Here is a 20,150-nt window from a genome sequence, read left to right on the forward strand (position 1 = left end):
TGACTTGTCGATCAAACTCTTTTTCTGTCCTTTTTGATCGTTGATTTAAGTTAAAAAAAAAATTTAAAAGAAAAATTTCAAGAAATAGAATATTCAAAATTTTTAAAGATATTATTAATGGGTATGATTAAAAAATATTTAATTTACAAGGAACAAAAAAAAAAACAAATAATTTATTTCAAATTAAATTATTGTAAAGTAATTTTTGAAAAATGCAATTTCGTGTATAAGTATTGTGTTTCATATGTGTATAGAACAAGGGTCAACGTGAAAATTTTTGGCTCTAACAAAACGAAAAAACGACTCAAAGGGAGCCGTGTAATTGGTTAGTTAGACCGGGCTAAGTGGAGCCGCACTGTTTTACAGCGAATAACAAAATATTTATTTTTTTAAATTTATTTATTTATATACAACAATCCCTCTGTACTTCTCTCCTCTCCATCACCCTCATCGTTTATCTACTTTGCTGCCTCGACTCTCTGCAAATATCCCCCAATTTCCGCTTCTCTTTCTCCGCATAAACCTTAATAGGAACTTGGGTTTTTCGAATTTCGACTTCCTTACTTTCTATTTCTGCTTTGTGTTTACATTTCCTTATTTGGGTTTAGATCGATAGACTTCAAGCAGCTAACAACAAGCTCGCAGATCCATCATTTTCTTCTGGGTCTTCTCAAGGTAATAAAACATTTTCCATTTGTTTGCTTGCATCAGATCCTGATAAATGCATTTTTCATATATTTGATAATTTCTCTTGAATTTGATCCTTGTTGATGATCAAGTTTTTGTTTATTTTCTCTTGTATATTCGATTGCTGGATCGCTAATAAAGAGAAATTTTAACAAGTTCCGCAAATTTGATATCTGGGTCAAAATCAGCTGCTGTCTTTTCTTTTTGTTTTTTTTTTTTCCGTTTTTGCTTTGATTGTTTCAAGTAGTTGAAAGTTATTTTCTTTGGAGCAAAGCAGGAATTGATACTGTTTGTTTGTTTGTTTTTTTTTCTTTTTTGCTTTTTAGATTTCTATATTGGAGACAACTAGTTTGATTGGTGGAGTGATCTGGAAGAGGATAGAAAGAAGAGTCAGATCTAAGAAAAAGGAAGCAATTTAAAGCAATGTCTTTTATTGGTACCCAGCAGAAATGCAAGGCCTGTGAGAAGACGGTCTATCCCGTGGAGCTCCTCTCTGCAGATGGGGTTCCTTATCATAAGTCTTGCTTCAAGTGCACGCACTGCAAAGGCACTCTAAAGGTTGTTATATTCATATATATACATTATCGAGGAATTTATGTGTCTGTGTGTATATTATTATCTAATTGTACATGCGTGGCATACAATGCTTAATAGTGCCTAGTTTATAATACTGTTACTTCCCTTTCAAGAACAAAATGAATGTGTGTGCGTATTTATGTGTGTGCGCGCGCGCGTGTGTGTGTGCATGTATTTGAAGCTTATGTATCTTAGCACATTGGTTGCATTATGAGATCAATTGCATCTATTATCTTCTTTTAGCATTTTTGTTACTGATTTTAACCTCTAATTTTGACTCTATGCTGGTAACCATGCAAAATAAATGCAGAAGAAGATAGCTCAGATAACTTTGTTAAATCCCTGGATATAAATTTTGTAGAGCTTCTGAAACACTGTTAATGTAGGAATTTCCGAGCATAGACTTTGTGGGAGGGGATTTGTTTACCAAAACAATTTGTCTGATCGCTTGGTGAAATTATAGTTCTTATCAAGTTTTGTAACTTAATGTTTTCAGCTTGGAAACTATTCTTCCATGGAAGGCATATTGTACTGTAAACCTCATTTTGAGCAGCTGTTCAAGGAGACGGGTAGTTTCAACAAGAACTTTCAATCACGTACGTTTTCTTGTACTGTTACAAAACTCTCTTTCTTTTCCCATTAGCTTTTTCTTTTTTTACCTGTTTAATTTGCCATGAATTTCATTGTTAACAGCTGTCAAGTCAGCTGAGAAGTTGACTCCAGAGCTGGTAAAATCTTCCTTCCAACACTGCATGTGCTTAATGTTTAATTTATGACTAGAAAAAATTCATCATAAGGAGATTGATTCTTCAGTTGTTGTTGTTGCTGAATCCTAATAGCTTTTGTTGGTCTTAGACGAGGTCACCTAGCAAAGCGGCCAGCATGTTTTCGGGGACACAGGAAAAATGTGCTACTTGTGGTAAAACTGCCTATCCGTTGGAGAAGGTAAGATTATGGAACTGTAAAGGTCATTATGTTAACTAAATATCAATCTAGCGTTTCATAATTTTATGACTAGGCATCAACATGGTATTGGCGATCCGCACTGATGTATGATTGAAATTAGTTTTATAGCTCCGGATATGGAAATACAGAATTGAGATTGTTTAGCAGCTCAAATATTGATTACATAAACATTAGTTTGTTAGTCTCAACCAGATGACATAGTCATCTTTTTCTAACTGCTGGATGGTAGATGATGAGTCCCAAAGTAAATCCAGAAGTGACCAGTGTCATTTGTGATATTCTCTATTTTGTAGGCTTATTTTGAGCTTCGTATCAAGCAGAAGGTAACTGCTGTAAGAGAACTAAACCTCTGCATATCTAAGAGGATGTTTGAGATTTCTTATAGAAATGTATTTTAGCTTACTTTAAGCACTAAAAGCTTATAGCAACCAAGGGTTTATTTAGAAAACAAACAATTATGTATAGAAGCGCAAAAAATAAATCATCTGGGAAAAAGAGTTGTACCTTTTAAAAATTATGAATACGATGCTTATTTCTTTTCATGTTTAAAGTTACTTTTAGGCACTGAAAGAGCCCTCTGCCTATTTTATTACTAAACGTGTAGATTCCAAGGCAATGTTTGGAACCAGTCTAAAATTTTATTTTGAGTTTATTTGCATATTCACATTTATTTTATTTAGAGATGATAATAGTCTTACCTAAAGATGTTAAAATTGATGAACTCAAATTTTTTATCTTCCTAATACAATTTATAAATTCTTTTAGTTTAACTAAGTATGAATTTGTAAATGAATTATATATTTTTTCTGAATTTATTCCAAACAGATAGTGCTTATTCCTTGTTAGCACCAGAAAGAGAATCTGAAACACCCACTAAGTCTTTTAATTTTAAACTCATGCACTCAACTTATACAGATATTCAGGTTGATTTATTTTCCTCAAGGACCCCGGTTTGGCTCGCTCTGATTTTGTTGTCCTGATCCTTAGCTTTCTGCCCACTAGTTTCAGTTAATATAAGTCTAAAAAATCATGAACTTATTATATAGACCTTATCTTGGTTTCAGTAGCATCAAACTTGAGAATATTGAATTTTAGGAGCTTCTAGCTTGCATTAATTCTTAGACAAGATAAGATCTCTTTTATCTTTCATCAGATTATGCGTTTTATAGTATCCACCGTGATTTGTGTCTTATTTTTCTCCCCATGCCTGTAAAATCATGTAAGGAGTTGTTTTACCAAAAACCTGCAGGTAACTGTGGAGGGTCAGTCCTACCACAAGTCGTGCTTCAAGTGCTCTCATGGCGGCTGCCCCATTTCACCTTCAAATTATGCAGCCTTGGAGGGCATTTTGTACTGCAAACACCATTTCTCGCAGCTTTTTAAGGAGAAGGGAAGCTACAATCATCTGATTAAGTCTGCATCGCTGAAACGTGCAACAGCCTCTGTTCCAGATGCCTGAAACAACTTTAACCGATGTATATTTTTCATGTATTTGGTTGGATTTTATACTGCTTTCCCTGTGTGCCTCTTTCTTTTTACCTTTTGGATCCCTCTGATTTTTGTTGTGGGGAGCAAAAACTTGGCTTCTCTTCTCTTTTGTTGTTTTTGTCTCACTGATCTTTTGGGATATTGGTTGTGTTTGAATGATGTATGGGACTGTATTGCATGCATTCCCAGATCTGTAAAATGACTCTTGCAGGACTTTGTCTGCGTAAATGAATTAATGCTTTTCATCAGCTTCTGATTTTAGCTTTGTGAAAATGATGATGCATAAATGTAAAATAAAAATAGGAGAAGTTAAAGCTTCCGCCATCCGGGTTTTAGGCTTATTGCAATTTAGTTCTTATTTGTTGTTGTTGTTGTTTGTTTTTAAATGTTTGTGGGTTTATTTTTATTATTATATGTAAAAGCAATAATTTTTAGAACTTGTTATTTAATTTTCATTGTTAAGTTTACTTGTTTGTAATATGGAATCTCAGGTATGTCTAAATTTTTTACAGGAAGTAATATTTGTCTGTAAATTATAGAAACCACATTGGGTGATGAATATTTTTGAATGAAAATAATATTATTTAATATTTATTTTTTAAATTATAATAATTACTACAACACAAAAAATTTAATATAAATCTTAAAAAATTATCAAAAAATAATTTAAATGATATTATGAGTTTTTCACTTCTTAAAATTTTTTTCCTTCTCTTTTAAATTATTTTCATTTTCTTTGCACATTTTAATGTTTAAATAAGGAGAAAAGAGTAAAGTAAAAAAAAAAAAAAAAAAAGGGTTGAAATTTATTGAAAATTTGATTATCAATTATTTTGGTAACAAGGAAATTCGTGTGGATGTCATTTTATATATCATTCGCACCACACGGAAATTCTAATTTAAAAATCGAAATAAAAATAATTTAAATGAAATTATAAGAATATATATATATATATATGCTGTACATTTTTTTTTTCCTTGGTATTATAGTGATAGATATTGAATATTTTATGATATTTACTAAGTTACTAAATAGTAAATTTCTTTATCATTTTTTAAATAATTTATTAGAGTATTTCTTCTCTCGCCTCTAAGTAAAACTAAAACTCAGATTGAACGTATTCCTGTATGGTTTAATTCCTTCTTGCTAGTTCTGTTTAGGAAAACGTTTGACTCGTTAAACCGAGTTCAACCCACTCCACAATGTCGAACTCCTTCTCCGACCTCCATAACCATCTTCTTCAGTAAGCTCTCTCTTTCATTCTCTATCGTTCGTTTGTTCGTGTGGATGTGTTTTCTTTTCACGAAGATAATCTCTATTTCGATTCACAGGTTAACGGACCCAATCTTAGACTCACTTGAGCATACGCACTACACTCCACCAGACGGCACCGCCATTTCCCCAAAAGAGATACTCAAATCTCTGCTACCCCGCAAAACGTCACAAAGAAACCCTAACATCACAGAGCACCAAGTCCGCACCTCGATCAAGGACTTCGCTTTAGCATGCGCTTTACTATCTGCCTCTCAATCCTCGACTCACGAATTGCTCTCATGGATCCCTAGACACCTCTCGGCCGCCGTGGAATCAACCTTTGAGGAGATCTCAATTGGTTACGTTCGGGTTTTTGCGGAGAGAAATTCGGAGAGGATGGCTGTCTTTGGTGTGGATTATTCTGGTTCGGTGAGGGAGGATAAGAGGCTTATAGTTGAACTGATGCCCGAGGTTTTACCTGTATTGAAGGAGACGATTAAGGAGAGTTCAATTGATAAGAGCAGTGAAGGTGACGAGATTTCTGCAGCATCAGCTAGGGCTCCTGTAGGAAATGCAATTCTGGGTGCTTATCAGTTTAGATGGTTTGTTAATCAGGTTGGTTTTGCGCAGATTGTTCTGCTAGAAATTTACCGTTTTATCTCCGTTATGTTGACTGTTCTTTTACCTTTACAATGGCATTGCTGTGTTAATTTACTGCTATATTTGTTTTGTGGGTAATCTCCTTTTTGCAGATTGATCCTCCCCATTTGGGAAAGTTGTGTAATTTGGTCATTCCTTGTGGATTGACAGCACTTGATCACTGGTCTCCTGAGGTCAAAGTACGTGCTTGGAGTTAGATTTGAAACTTGGTCAAGTTACACTGATTCTTGTTTTGGCTATTCCAGTCTCTCTTCATGCTTAATTTACTTGCAAGTGTTGTCTGCCACATCAATTTTCAAAATAACTACCTGCAAATGAGTGAAAGCACTTATCTGATTGTTTATGCACTTCATGGCTTGGTCTCAGGGGCAGGGCATGATTAGCTTTATACATCTTGCAAAAAATGTGACCGCAGCAGAGTTCGGGTTATATGGAGATGTGATTCTTGATGCATGTTGCCATAACATTGCTTCTAATGATGACATATGGCTTCATGTTGTTGAGATGACAATACTTCTTGTTACTAGTATTCAGAGAAATAATCCTCGTAGTCCATGGTATACTTGCTTTCCATAAAACTCATTTTACTTCCTGACAGTTTTAGGTTTTGTAGTGGCCAGTAGATGACCATTATAAGTAGATTATTGTTGAGATACTTCAGGTCAGTGCCATAGTGATCCATGGATCATGGTACTTTCTCTATTGCAAGGTTATGACTCGGTTAAAGAGGGTGTTAACTGATAGATTCTGGTCATAGTCTCTTTCATAGCATGGCGTCTGTGCTTTATCTCAAAAAAAAAAAATAGCATGGCGTCTGTGCTCATGGCTGATAAAAGCAAACTTCTTTTTTTTATTTCGTATTAGACCTCTTGCACCAATGATGTTTGTACTTTGTTTAGGAATATTATCAATTGAAAGCTTCGACATATCTTCATGTGTCTTTTCTACATATTGTTTGGTAATTGTTTCATTATATTCATTGTTCCAAAGGTTTGAGAAGATAATGAATGAGATGTTATGTCACTTGGAGCGCCAACCAAGAAATAAGGAACGTCGAATTGCATGGCTGAGATTTATCGAGCCATGTCTTAATGCTCTTGGTCTTATATTATTGGCTCATTTTAAGCGTATATTCCTGCTGATCTTTCGATGGATGCATGTGGATGATGAGGAAACTGTTCTACTAGTAAGATATCTGGATCCCTTGTTCAATAGAAATCACTTCAGCCTCCTGAAATAAGGTTCTTAAAATTAAGGAGTCCATATCTCCACTTCTGCCTAGTTTGCAAGACGAAATTTCTCTCAGTCCAGTGTCTACACAAAAACTGTTTTTACTCTGGGGAAACAACTCACATTCTTCTGCAGGTTCTTAAACGGCTCCAGACACTTATAAGGTTGACGTGGATAAGAAATTCGCCCTTCTTTACAAGGTAACTCGACTACTGCTGGTTTATCCTTGCTTACTACATTTCCTTTGTCACAGCTTTAATTCCTCACGTCTTTCACTTTAGATTGGTGGATGAACTTGTTGTCCTGTACAAGGAAGCAGCACTGAAAAAGGCTCGCGAAGAAATTAGAACCAACATCCTTCATATATTGCTCTTGCTCCAGCAGTGAGACCATAATCTTGGATAAAATCTTTTTATAAACTTTTCTTTCTGAAAGCCATATATTCTTCGTTTGAATGATTTTGTTCTTGTTTCCCTTAATAGATGCAAAGGCCAACAATTTGAGGCAGCCTGGGATAAGCACCGGGAAGATACAAAGTTGAGTGGTTTGTGCTCCTCTTTATCAGCCAGTAGAGATGTGCATGCCCAGACCCAGAGCAGTTTCACTGAGATTGGTCATCAGAGAGGGTTACAGGCAGAGCTAGTATCCACTCTCTAAACTTCCTTCGAGTACTAATACCTCTTAATTTCAGCCGTTGGATTGAGGTACTTAATACTTTTGTAATGGCTGAGATAGAGAGAAACCCCCCAAATGAAAATACACAACAGCTGTTCCAAAGATTGTTTAGTTGAATTCCGGGTGTTGTAGCTACAGATGGTTGGTAGACGGGATCTGTTGAAGAAGAAAAATATTGTATAGAAGCCAGCAGGAATCTAGTAAACATTGCTAACTTTGACTGCCGTGAGCTGTGGATTGGAGCCACGTGGCAGTGGTGGCCCCTACTACTCCCGTTGGACGGCTTCTAAGATACGTATCTTGTAATCATGACAGTTATTTCTGTTATGTTACCTAGTATGGCTGTTAATTTTGGCGGGCAAATTAATGATGTTACTCAGCCTACTATAAGAATGTCCTTTGTGCAGTGTTTACAGCATATGAGACTTCCTTGATAAAGGTTAATTTTATATACACAATTTATTCCTTAAAATCTTTAATAATTGAAAATTTTCCCATCTTACATGGTAAGAATTGAATTTCTACCTTCAAGAATTCAAACAAAAAAAAAAAATGATAATTTTTAAACAAAAAAATTTATGTTCTAATCATGCACATTACAACTAGTATGAAAATTAAAAGTATACATCTATAAATTAAATAAGAAATGAATAATGGTATCTTCTAATAATCATCTGATAATTGGAAATCAAATTTGCATAAATCGGTTCCTCTTGTTTTCCTTCCAATACACAGAGAATCCAAAGATTCTTATTTGCATAAATGGGTTCCTCATAAACTTGTGTTATCAAAGTTGGGCTTAATTCCATTAAAGCTAAGATGGAAGAATACAAGATTGCAAATTTATGGGTCTTTTTCATTAATTTATCAATATGACAAATGGTAACAACAGAGTGAGTGTGTAGAGACAAATTCTACAGGCTTTTCCTGAAAGAATTAAAAGAAAAAAAGGATAAAAATGATATTCTCTGCAATCCCAAGCTGGGAGTAATAGAGATAAATCAGTCACTTATTGGAGTTTTCTTTTCTATTTCTTGACTAATCCTGCACTTGTTGCTGATACAAATTGGAAACCAGTTTCCAAAGCTTCCAGGGAAAAAAATAGAACCAAAAGGGCAAAATCCAAACCACCTCTGCTACCACATGGTCCAAGCTTGCCCCTCGGTTGCTGCCATCCCTGTGACGAGGAGAAAGTATACCAAGACTCAACTTAATGGTTCCCCAATCTGACTTCTTTCATTTGCTTCGTTTCTTGGCTTCACTGTAAAGGATAACTCCAATGACTGTGAGAGTGTACCCGAGCATTCCAGTAACAGAGACAGGATTTCTAAATATTAGAATTGAGACCACCACTGCCACGGCCCCTTTTGCATTTCCTAGTACCTGGACAGAGTAAAGACACCAATAATCTCTTGAAATTTTAGAGAATTCTTGAATAATATCCTCAAACCCGTTAAACACTTAAGGAAATAAGGAAAAAAGGGAAAGTGACAACAAATAGAAGCCATGAATGCCAGAAACACATTTATCTCAAAACAAAAAAAAAATGAATGCCAGAAACACAGACTCTGGCAGCATCAGGCCTCCAAGACAATAAGCAAAGACATACCGCACGGCACATCCTTTTGTCCAGCTCTTATAGTAAGATTGGAAATTGTCATGGAGGAAGAGGACAAAAAAGAAATCTCTTCAATAAATTTCATCCTCTTGGCTGGGAGCCAGTTGTTCTACTTGACCTCACATCATAAAACTCTCCAACTAGAAGTCTAGAACTAATTGGCATAAAACCCTCCAACCATTATTTTTATGTCCATGGAATTCAGCTTAATTGACATTTATATTTATTTATGCGCGCTAAGGAAAATTACCATAAGATAATGAAAAAAATGGAAAGACTCGCAATTCTGTTCACATAACTTCTATCATATGGTTCCCTTCCAAACAGTAGACTAAAAAACTAACTTTCCAGGCAGTTTAATTCATATAAAAACCGGAAGAGTACAACAGTGCACCATAAAAGAAAATTTAATAGACCACACTGTTGCAAGCTCTACAAAGAAAATTTAATAGACCACACTGTTGCAAGCTCTACACTATCGCCATATGGTCCTACAAATATTGCCCTTCTTTACTGCCATGAACACACCCTCGCAGGAGTAGCATATCCGTCTAATTAAACTTCACGAATACAGTTGAAAATTTAAAGCATCAATAAAGTCAAATACTAGCCATACATTTGAGGTAAAAGAAATAATTAAGGGTTAAATGACTGGACAAGATCTTGATCTCATAAGATTCTGGAAGAACCATCTCATCACAGACTTGAATCCTATCGAGATATCATAGACGAGAATTCAATATATTCTTTTGAGAAACTCTTGGGTAAAGCAAGAATTTTCAAAATAATATGACCAACAGCAAAATAATTTCTCAGCGGATCTCAAACAACCAAAAATACGAACAGAAATAATAAAACCTAATATTTCACCAATCTTGGAAACATATATAAGACAGGCACCAGAAAGACCTTGCCTTCTAATAATCCCAGTACCATAATATCCACCAAAGAATAACCTAAGCCCTAAGAGCATAAATTCCCTTACACTTAATTGCATTAGTTAGAAAGGAATTTCGGATATTGAAAAAAATTACTTAATTTACAGGTTGTAACTACTGGTTTTATATGAATCAATGGCTCAACTAATGCAACAATTACTTAGATACTGATAACCGAGATAGTGGATTAAATAAGTGTATCCAAGAATAAATGGATACAACCAAAACCTTTTTTTGAGAAGGAAAAAGAAGGATGCAGTCAAATACAATAAGTAGTTGCTTTTTCTAAATTCTGGGAATTTCAATTTCAACATACATCAAAGAGATTCATTTATTCCCTAAATTTTAATAATAGTGCAGACACATTGAATTCTTAATGCCGATATATTTTTTTCATAAAACAGGATATGTTTTGTGCCTTCCATTCCTGGGATGAGAACTTTTATTTTACTTATCTATAACCCATACCATACAAAGCATTTGATGGAAAGTACAACATGCATAAATGACATACATACAGCAACCTATATGAAGAAAAAATCAATACCTGAAGAGTCAGAGCACTTGTGTGTTTGGTGACCAAGAAGTTGGTCAAATTTACAAAATATGCAAGCGCTGAGTTGAATAATAGATACCAGATGATCTTGACATCATCTCTTGCAAGAGCAAGTGCAATACCAACGACATTTTCTTCCATAATAAGTGTCGCAGGGAGTAGAAATACAACAGCGATCGGAGCCATGTAAAGGAGGAGGTTCATGGAATTCAGCTTCTCCCTAAAAAAGTAAATTACAAGCTCTTTAATACTCCTTTTCTCACCTCATAATTTTTTTTCACCTCATAATTATCCAAACAACAAAGAAGTACCTTGAGCCATCAACTAGAATAATCATTACTTACCCTTCGGATGAAAGCAAAATCCCTTGCAAAACTGATTTAAGTGCTCTTGCAGCCGTAGCTGCAATGCACATTATGAATCCAAATAGATGGAAGCTTGGTTCACCCTATGGCCACAATAAAAGAAAAACAATACTCAACCCAACAACTGATAAACGGTTTGCAGTCAATGAAATGATGGTTAGACATGATTTGAATTAAAAACAAAAAGTATATCTCTAGGTTCTTAAATCAATTTAAGATGCCTTCAAGAATTTGTGAAACCTCCACAAATCTAAAGCAAAACTGAAAGTGAAACAGCTAACAACTCAATTGACCTGGTTCTTTCCCTCAATAACAGAAAACTCCATTTGCAACAAGGGGATTAGTTGATAATTAATCAAATAATATGAGTTTCTTATCTACAAAGCTAAAAATGAACTTTTCTTTTGAAATTTACTGCTGAATTAATAGTCAATCTTGTACTAAAATGAAATTTCTAAGGTGGATTTGGAAGCCTGTGACATTTACAGCAGCTTCACCAGCTAAACAGACTAAGCAAACAGTCAAATCGAAAGTAGACCCCAACGAAAGAATCTGAACCCAGTATTTGAACCAGTTGCAGCTCCTTAAACAATGGTATGCATGCATATATAGTATACATTTGAATACATACATTTTCCAAATAGATCAAATTAAATCAATGGTTTAGATTTCATAACTCATTTCTCATAACTCTTAATTATTTTCCTATTGCTCTAATTTTCACGAACAATTTTCCTTTCAAATTATCAGTTCAAAGCTCCAACATACTCAATTGGAACAATTAAAAGAAGACCCAACTCCAGAATCAAATCAAAACCCCAAAATTATGAAGCAAAAATTAGAATCTTAAAACCCCAGAGCAATAAAATGCGAGAAAATGAAGCCCACTTACCCCACTGGCGATAATAACTCCGGTGACGACAGGAACAAGGGTGAGGTAAGTCAACCACGCCTCTCTCTTCAATGTCATCAAGTAGGCGAAGACCGCAGTGAAAAAAGGCGTCGTAGCCCCGATCGCCTGGTTGAAGGACACCGGCAAGAAGCGGAGAGAGATGTTGCCGAACACCACCGACACGCAGAACACCAAACTGAGAGCAGAGATCTTAAAGAACTGTACCCGGGATCGAATCGTTTGCATGGGGACCATCTTCATCCATGCTATGGCGATGTAGCTTAGCAGAGAACAAGCCGTCATGTGACACATGGTGAGGAAGATCGGGTACTTGAACCCATAGTTGCTAAGCAAGTACTTGTTCAGCAACAGAACACCAATGTTCGAGGAGTACCATGAAGTTACCAGCCCGATCGTGAAGAATCTGCTGTTTGTTGCCCCCTTCATATTCGCGGATTTCTGGGTATTGGGTAATGGCTATTGGTTGGCTCAACGGGGTCGGGTTTTTTGACAGACAGCAGAACAAAGGGATTGCCTGCGATGGAATTGTACTAAAACGAGGTGGATCTGGGCTGTGCAGATGAATTTTGCAGAGAGATTTCGTGTCGGCGTTCTTCCATGGATCTGTGAGATAGTGATGTCTACAAAAGGCAAGAGTTTTCTGCAAGGAAAAAAAAACAGAGAAAAAAAAGGAGGATTTCAGAGAGAGTTGAAGAAGGAGCTTCCTTGAAGAAGACCGATTAGTAAATGTGAGAGTCCGCAGAATGTACAAGAGAAAAAAGGAGGGAGAGAAGCAGGGAGGGAGATCAGCCGACGACGATGATAAACGCGTTTTTTGTTTTTCTTTTCTTTGGATTATTTATATGTTATATTATTATTTTAATTCATTATTTTATATCTAATATTAAATCATTTTTCTAATTATAATTTAATTATTAAATTTCTAAAATTAATTTAATTATGATATTTTATCTAATTACACAATAAATTTAAAAGAAAATTACGGAATCATATATTTATCTTCTCTGTAATTTAAAATTTGTAAGTAAAATTAATTCTCACAAACTTAAAAAAAAAATTATAATATACTTTTAATAGTTATTTGTTTGAATATTTGTTAATTTCTAATACAATTATATTTTTAAAGTAATTTTTTAATTATGTTTTGTCCTTTATGTTAAAAAAAAAAAAAATCGTTATTTGTACGCTTCTTTTATTTTTAATTTCTTTAACGATATATTTTTTTATGTATTAATTATTGTTTTGAATTTCTTATTAGTAACTTCTTATTTCATTACTGTTGAAACTCGTTACAATAACTAAGTGGAAATTAATTGAATATCTTTTAATTTAGTATAATATTTTTTAATCCATTCCAAGACGTTGAATTGGAATATCTTCAAATAATTCCAAACGTAAGTATAAGTTTCTTAATAAAATAATTGTTACACTCAATTATACTTAAAGTTTATAATAAATTATTACATCCCTATTTATGATTTTGAACTTTTTTTTTTTTTTTTTCTAATTTAATTTTTGTAGGTTTTCAACGTGGTAATTTAGTGTACCCACTATTAGTTTTTAATTTTCATGTTTATTAATTTTTATATTTTTTCTTTAATTTTAATAATTTCGTATAAGATGACAAAAAAAATTAAATCATATAATTTGAATTATCAAAAAATTGACATAACTTGAATTACAATAAAAACTAAAATAAAATAAGTAAAACTTTACTTATCTTAAATTCTATGATAAAAGCAATAATTAAAATTCATCGTGACGTTATTGTATAAACATCAAATTTTTGATATAACTTATGAATTAATATTTATTTATTAATAAATTATTTCAAGAATAAAACAATTATGTGGGAATTAAGAGAGATTGAAATTAATAATTAAAACAACGTTGTTAGAATTTGGGTTTTAAAAATCTGACATTTGATGCGGTCGTAGACAAATACTCCAAACACGTTTAGAAGATTAGAAAATATGTTATTGTTCATATTTCAGTTTTTTTTTTTTTATAATTATAATTTTTTTAAAACCATATAAATTAAAACTTTAATTTTTAATATTTTAAAATTAAGTTTTCTTATTATTTCAAAGTGTAATTAATATCGTACGACAATTTAACTAATTATCTAAAAATAATAGAATTAGAAGCCTAATTTAATAAAAGGTGAATGGCTAGAGGAAAATGCACATGGAAGTGGAGTATGTATTACCTAATTGAATGACGCACTTAAAAGCAAATTTATAATACCTTTTTATTGCCTACTTCTTCAACGTTCACATTTCACAAAACCGTTAAATTAAAATCTAATTCCCACTTTCATTACCAAAAAAAAAAAACAACAACTAATATATATATATATATATATATATGTGTGTGTGTATATTTGAGTTTTGTTTTTGTTCCGTAGTATGGACCAGAGAGAGTGATAAGCAGAGTCAAATAAAGGATGCCTTTACCAGAATCTGTACCTAATTTTGACATTACACAAATACATTATATATGTGCATATATTTTTTTTTATGGGTAATGCTCGTTGAAGAGATATTATATTTGTTCTATTTGAATAGTCTCTAATCTTATTTTAAATATTATAATAATTGAATATAACAATAGAAATGCCTTTCAACCAAAATAGTAATTAATTAAATGTCATGAAGGATTGTACTAAAGGAAAAAAAAAAAAAAAAAAAGTAATAAATCATGTTGACACTGAATTGTAATTTACATGTTTTATGGTTTGGACTTTTCTTAGTTTAACATACATGGGTTTCCAAAATATATATTAATGAGAAAATTACTTCAGACTCCAAAGGAATATTGAGAGTTTCGTAGTAATGGCACCCCATGACCTTCAAATGAATAAATTCAAAGGTTGACTTTGCAATTCATACGGGCTGGGCTGACTTCCGCGAACAAGCAAGATTCCAAGTGATTTGATTTGATTTGATTTTTTTTTTTTTGTTAAAAAATTTTTACATCGGAACCGTTAGTGTTGTGGATAAAGAAAGGCCATATAAAGCCATAATTACAGTGTTGGGTTTCAGGCCCATCATCGCCACCGTGCTCCGTCCGTAACCATCAGCGATGGCGATTCTCTTCCCCACTCCGCTGAACACCCAATTCAAATATTCTCGCCATTCACAGCATGCATACCGAAAGTTCAGAGCTTTTGACAAAAATGTATACATTACAATCCCGAGTAATAATGATGATACTAAGTAGTAAAGTTGATATGTTCTTTGATCATGGTGGTAGGGCTGGTTTACGGATGGCTTTCGGGTTAGGGTTTGACAACAGTGCTAGAGTAGAAGACGATGAAGATGGTGAGGATAGTTTTGTTGCGGGTGCTTCTGTGTGGAAAACTAAGGAGGTGGCGGAGGAAAGGAGGGATAAGAAGAAGGAGATTGGTGCCTAGTTGCTCGGTTTGCCAAGAAAAGGAGGAGGAGAAGACTGTGAGTGTCACTCACTCACTCTCTCTCTCTCTCTCTCTCTCTCTCTTTATTAATATATATATATATATATATATATTTACATATATATTATGGAACTTGATACCCAGTCAATCGGGAAAAGAATCCGATGATAAATAACTTGAATCGAAATCAACCGTAAAAAGAAATATTATTTATGTAGGAAATTATTGTACCCAACCAAAAATCTAAAACAAACAGTCTTAAATCGGTAGATTTCCGATTCACTTAGACAAAGTTGAAAAAAAGAATTAAAATAACTAGTTGCTGCATAATTTTTCTACTTAATTATTGAAACTACTAATATCGACTAATTGCACGATCAAAGATTATGCATGGCAATGCTCCAAGATAGAAACAGCGAACAACGGATTATTGAATTGAGCGAAGATAGTGTCTCTGCAAGTCTGATCAGTCTGAGCAATAGCCCTGCAGCAATCCGGTCCAATTGAAATTTGACGTGTGAAGAAAGACGAAGCGATCTGAAAGTAGCAAACGCTCTCCGCACCGAAAGACAGCAAACAGTTAATAGGTTGGGTGGGATCCACCACTACACCAGAAGAGGGTGGTTGTGTTGATCTGTGAGTCGGAGGAGAAGGTGGCGTTGTTGCTCCTCTCTGAGCCGGTGGAACAGCGCCTACAAAAGGAAGCCATGGGAGTCGTATTTCAACCGCATTGACAACTGTGATCTGGGCCTGTGAGAAAATTGCGAGGATGAGAAAAAACAATGCAAGTGCTCCCTTCATGATTGAAATCTCTTGTCGAAAATTCTTTAACTGCTAATGGGATTTGATTTGAAGGTGTGATTGATGGTGGAGGTTGATGAGGTTTATATAGAGTGAAGGAGGTGAGTGCAGTTGAATTTCTAAGACTACTAGAAATTTGTGTAAGAATAAGAAGTGCAGTTGGATTACGTCTTGGAATTGTAATCGGAATCGCATTGCTTTTGGTTTCTAATACTACTAGAAATTTTTTTCCCTTTAAATTTATTGAAAATTTTAAGTAGCCACTTATAATTAAAACAATTAATAATAGTAAAATTAAAACTTTTCCGACGTGATTTTCCTAATTTTAATTGAAATTATTCATATGTGTAAATATATATATATATATATATATATATTCTTTTTTCTCGTCAGTGGTATAAGTATAATTTTATACCGAATACCAATATGAATAATTATTTTTCATCTTAAAAGCAAAGCCCAATTACTTACGAACTCTCAAGTATTTCAAGTCATCTGTAACACAAATGTTAAATCTTAATTACAAGTTTTATTTACTTCGACACTTTTAATTTGACTTAAAAAATATATAAATTATAAAAGAATAATAGAAGTTATATTTATATAAAATCTTTAAGTGTATATGTAGTATGTCATTGTAAAATTAATAATAAAAACTGAATTATATCAAATTTATTACAATTGATGAATTTATATTTACATATAATTGTAATTCCAGTTTTATATTTACCTATAATCTGTTTCTTATCAATTTAAAATAATAATTTCATAATCGATGGCAGACACAAGTATTTCATTATTTTATTTATTTTTTAAATAATTTATTTAAATATGTAATCAGACTTCTTCCTTAATTACAAAATTATCCTCTTAAATATAATATAAATTTTAGAGAAACATGGCATAAAATTAATCTACTTTTCAAAGAGGAAATACGTTGAAAATTTCTCAGCAGGCAAAGAGGGAAAAACAATGAATAATGCAATAAAAGATGAATTTCCAGAGTACTCAAAAGAAAGAACCAAGCAGGCATGAAAATGCTTTTAATCAAATTAGTTGATAAGAGTCGACCAATATCCTAAACAAGCAAAAAAATGACTCGGCCAAAGCACACAATATTTAAAAACTAAGTTTATAGAAACAAGTAAGACTGCAGATCCCTTCTGAAGTACAGCATCTACTTTAGTACCTACAAGAACAAAACAGATACAAAAGCTTCAGATTAATTTAGTTAAGTTGAGAAACACAAAACAAGAAGTAGATCTGACAGAATTTTCATCACAAAAGAACAATTATTACAAAACTATCCTAAAAACATGAACAGAAGCTCGTTATTCTTATAACCATCCTTAAAAAAAAAAAAAAAACCAATTATTAGAAAAACTAGTTGCCATCTAATGGTGAATATCATCCTTAGCAAATATGAAATTCCAATAATGAATTGTTAGCCCTAAATCCATTCGCACCATCTTTTACTTAATCCATAGTCCATTTATATGCGCAAAATCATAGAGATGGATCCCTGAACACTCCAGTACTGCTATAATGTTGCCAGAATTACATGATAAGGGTGAATGCAAGGACAAATTTAAACAGAAAACTTAAACCAATTCTTATCACAGTCGTTGTGTAAGATTCAATGACCAGAACATAATTCAAGCGTTGGTATGAAAAAATCTTTAACTAACGGCTCAAGAAAAAAATACAAAATCTTTGAAAGATAGTAAAGCACACCTCATATGTTGCTTGGGTACATGAATACCCTTACTCTATCTCCCTGAAAAAAGAACCAAAAACTTGATTAATACAAAAAACAAGGCACCGGATCTCTATTTCACAAGAGACATAACATGAGATAAATCGTTATACCATTGATTTAGGAGGCAAGTTTGATTTGAACTTGGCACGAACAACCCCGCTGTTACCATGAGGCCTTGCGACCTTGCCCCAAATGCAGCGGTAATGTGTTCCATTCTTCTTCACCTTAGCCTTGTAGATGTAAGCCATGCGCTTCCCCGCATACCAAGCAACCTCCTCCTTGGAATTGACTCCCTCAATCTGGATAAGTGAAGTGTTGGGGTACTGATTTGACTTTGACCTAATAACCAATTAGAAGTTCACATTCAAATTTAAGGCCAAAAAAACCAAATTTTACTGAAAGAAAAACAGGGTTAGCTGAGATGACTAGTGTTCTGTAACATTTCATTATTAGAACTCAACAGATAAAAAATACAAATCAGAGTGCTCTTGAAAATAAATCTTTAAATTCCCTTGCTTGTCCAGCTATGAAATGTTACCATATCAGATAACTTTTAAAAAAGATAGAACGCCCACAATTTCATTAAAGAATCGGCTCAGAAGGTTATTTACATGCTATAACAATTTCAGTCTGTAATTGGTCAACTAAAGAAAATGTTAATGACCGATTCTTCTATTAAAGACGAACCTAACCTCGAATACTTAGCCAAGAGCCTCTAGCTCTATTGGCGTCTGTCCTCATCTAAAATAAAGCCGGCATTTTCCTGAACCTCACTAATTCCCTACCATGGACAAATGGGCAGCCAAAAATCCGCTCAGCTAATATATGATGAGGCAAAATCAGGGGCCAACCACGAGATCAGTAAAAGAATGATAATCTCTCTCCTCCATTACATTTTCTAATCATGCACAAGACGAGAAGCGCGCGGCACTAGCCCCCCAAACCCACAAAACCAGAAGCTAAAACCAATGAAAAATGAAATACTAAACTAAAAGGAGAAAATGACAATAGCCCCCACATTCCAAACAAACACACCAGGAACGTCAAATTAAAAACTTCCAATAAGACAAGTAATTAAAACAGTTTGCTCTAACCAACAACCAAAGTATTTTCTCAGGAACCAAGCACACACTAGAAACTCATCAGAAACATATACACACGAAACTGAAGAAAATTAGAAAATAAGACGGTGGTAACACATGCCCCTTACCTCTTGTACCCGAGGATGGTTCCTCTGACGTAGAGTCTGCAAACATCAAGAAAACAAAAAAAAAAAAGATTTAAGTAACCGAAACCGATATTCAAAATGAGAATGTCTACGTTTCTTAATCAATAAAGAGAGAAAACATTCAGATCAACAGACCTGACTCGCTCTCCTTGGCGTCCCTTCACCATTTCCGCTTTGGTGGCTGAAGATCTTCTTCTTCCTCTAGTTACAGACGCCTACTCGGGAGGAAACTTAAAACCCTAGTTTTAAGTGGCCCTTTATATATAAAGAGCGGGTGGAGTTTATAGACCGGAACTTGGCACTATAATCGCTTAAGGGTTTGTAAATGGTTCGGGTATGAACTATGGGCCCTCCTGCAAACTCTACTATTCAAATGTGGGCTTTGACAAGGAGTAGGCTAAAAAATTATTTTTTAACGATTAAAAATATCATCAAATAACAGTAAATTTTTTTAAATAAAATAATAATTTTTATTTTTAAAGTATTAAAAATATTACTAAGTCAGTTTTGTGCTTCCAGACTAACTTTTTTAATTTTAATATATTTAAAATTTAATTCTCCAAATAATATCCATAAAAATTAAATTCACACGGTGGTATATATTTTATATTCATGATAATACTGTTAAATACAGTCGAATATGTGAAAGAATAATTTACAGTAAATTTTTATATGTTATTTAAAAAAAAAACCAAAATACCATTATTAGCAATTTTCATAGTTATAATTTATGTGCATTTTTATATCATTTATTAAAATTTCAGCCAATAAATACTTTTTAAGACAAAACTCATTATTTATGTGTACTTTTAAGAAGTAAGTAAAAATATATTTACTAAATTTTTTTATTTATTTTTCAAGAATATAAATTTTATGAACTTTTAAAAATTTAATATACTAATAAGTTAATACTATATTTGATATGATTTTAATACCATACTCAAATTTTAATAAATAATTTTTTTTAAAAAAAATAATTTAATTCCCTAATTTTCCTCCAAACGTGAATTAACAGAAGAG

General features: G+C 33.4%; 4 protein-coding genes across 5 annotated transcripts; 2 read left to right on the top strand and 2 right to left on the bottom strand.

The window, feature by feature from the left end:
• The first annotated feature begins 414 nt into the window (after window positions 1–414).
• LOC110819160 (LIM domain-containing protein WLIM2b) lies at window positions 415–3,965 on the top strand. Its single transcript, XM_022048247.2, has 6 exons — window positions 415–675; window positions 1,014–1,245; window positions 1,760–1,859; window positions 1,957–1,991; window positions 2,119–2,208; window positions 3,479–3,965. The coding sequence occupies exons 2-6, from the start codon at window positions 1,111–1,113 to the stop codon at window positions 3,686–3,688; spliced, it is 570 nt and encodes a 189-aa protein (XP_021903939.1). The 5' UTR covers window positions 415–675; window positions 1,014–1,110; the 3' UTR covers window positions 3,689–3,965.
• Window positions 3,966–4,804: 839 nt separating this feature from the next.
• On the top strand, window positions 4,805–8,009 carry LOC110819251 (ARM repeat superfamily protein). 2 transcript variants are annotated; one of them, XM_088212850.1, is made up of 8 exons: window positions 4,805–4,961; window positions 5,050–5,587; window positions 5,725–5,811; window positions 5,999–6,189; window positions 6,623–6,818; window positions 6,998–7,062; window positions 7,144–7,245; window positions 7,345–8,009. In XM_088212850.1, the coding sequence occupies exons 1-8, from the start codon at window positions 4,921–4,923 to the stop codon at window positions 7,517–7,519; spliced, it is 1,395 nt and encodes a 464-aa protein (XP_088068976.1). In that variant the 5' UTR covers window positions 4,805–4,920; the 3' UTR covers window positions 7,520–8,009. The 2 variants fall into 2 exon arrangements, with proteins under 2 accessions (XP_088068976.1, XP_088068975.1); XM_088212849.1 differs by having other exon boundaries at window positions 4,816–5,587.
• Window positions 8,010–8,372: 363 nt separating this feature from the next.
• Window positions 8,373–12,748, bottom strand: LOC110819161 (putative sugar phosphate/phosphate translocator At3g11320). The gene is made up of 4 exons (XM_022048248.2): window positions 11,907–12,748; window positions 10,994–11,097; window positions 10,641–10,869; window positions 8,373–8,920 (listed from the first exon to the last, which is right to left on the bottom strand). The coding sequence occupies exons 1-4, from the start codon at window positions 12,351–12,353 to the stop codon at window positions 8,774–8,776; spliced, it is 927 nt and encodes a 308-aa protein (XP_021903940.1). The 5' UTR covers window positions 12,354–12,748; the 3' UTR covers window positions 8,373–8,773.
• A 4,413-nt stretch (window positions 12,749–17,161) lies between these two features.
• On the bottom strand, window positions 17,162–19,422 carry LOC110819162 (large ribosomal subunit protein eL33w-like). The gene is made up of 5 exons (XM_022048249.2): window positions 19,266–19,422; window positions 19,113–19,148; window positions 18,013–18,241; window positions 17,878–17,920; window positions 17,162–17,332 (listed from the first exon to the last, which is right to left on the bottom strand). The coding sequence occupies exons 1-4, from the start codon at window positions 19,295–19,297 to the stop codon at window positions 17,879–17,881; spliced, it is 339 nt and encodes a 112-aa protein (XP_021903941.1). The 5' UTR covers window positions 19,298–19,422; the 3' UTR covers window positions 17,162–17,332; window position 17,878.
• Window positions 19,423–20,150: the final 728 nt, after the last annotated feature.

Source organism: Carica papaya, chromosome 2, assembly GCF_054855325.1.
Source record: "Carica papaya isolate Zhongbai chromosome 2, ASM5485532v1, whole genome shotgun sequence".
Classification (NCBI taxonomy): Eukaryota; Viridiplantae; Streptophyta; class Magnoliopsida; order Brassicales; family Caricaceae; genus Carica; species Carica papaya.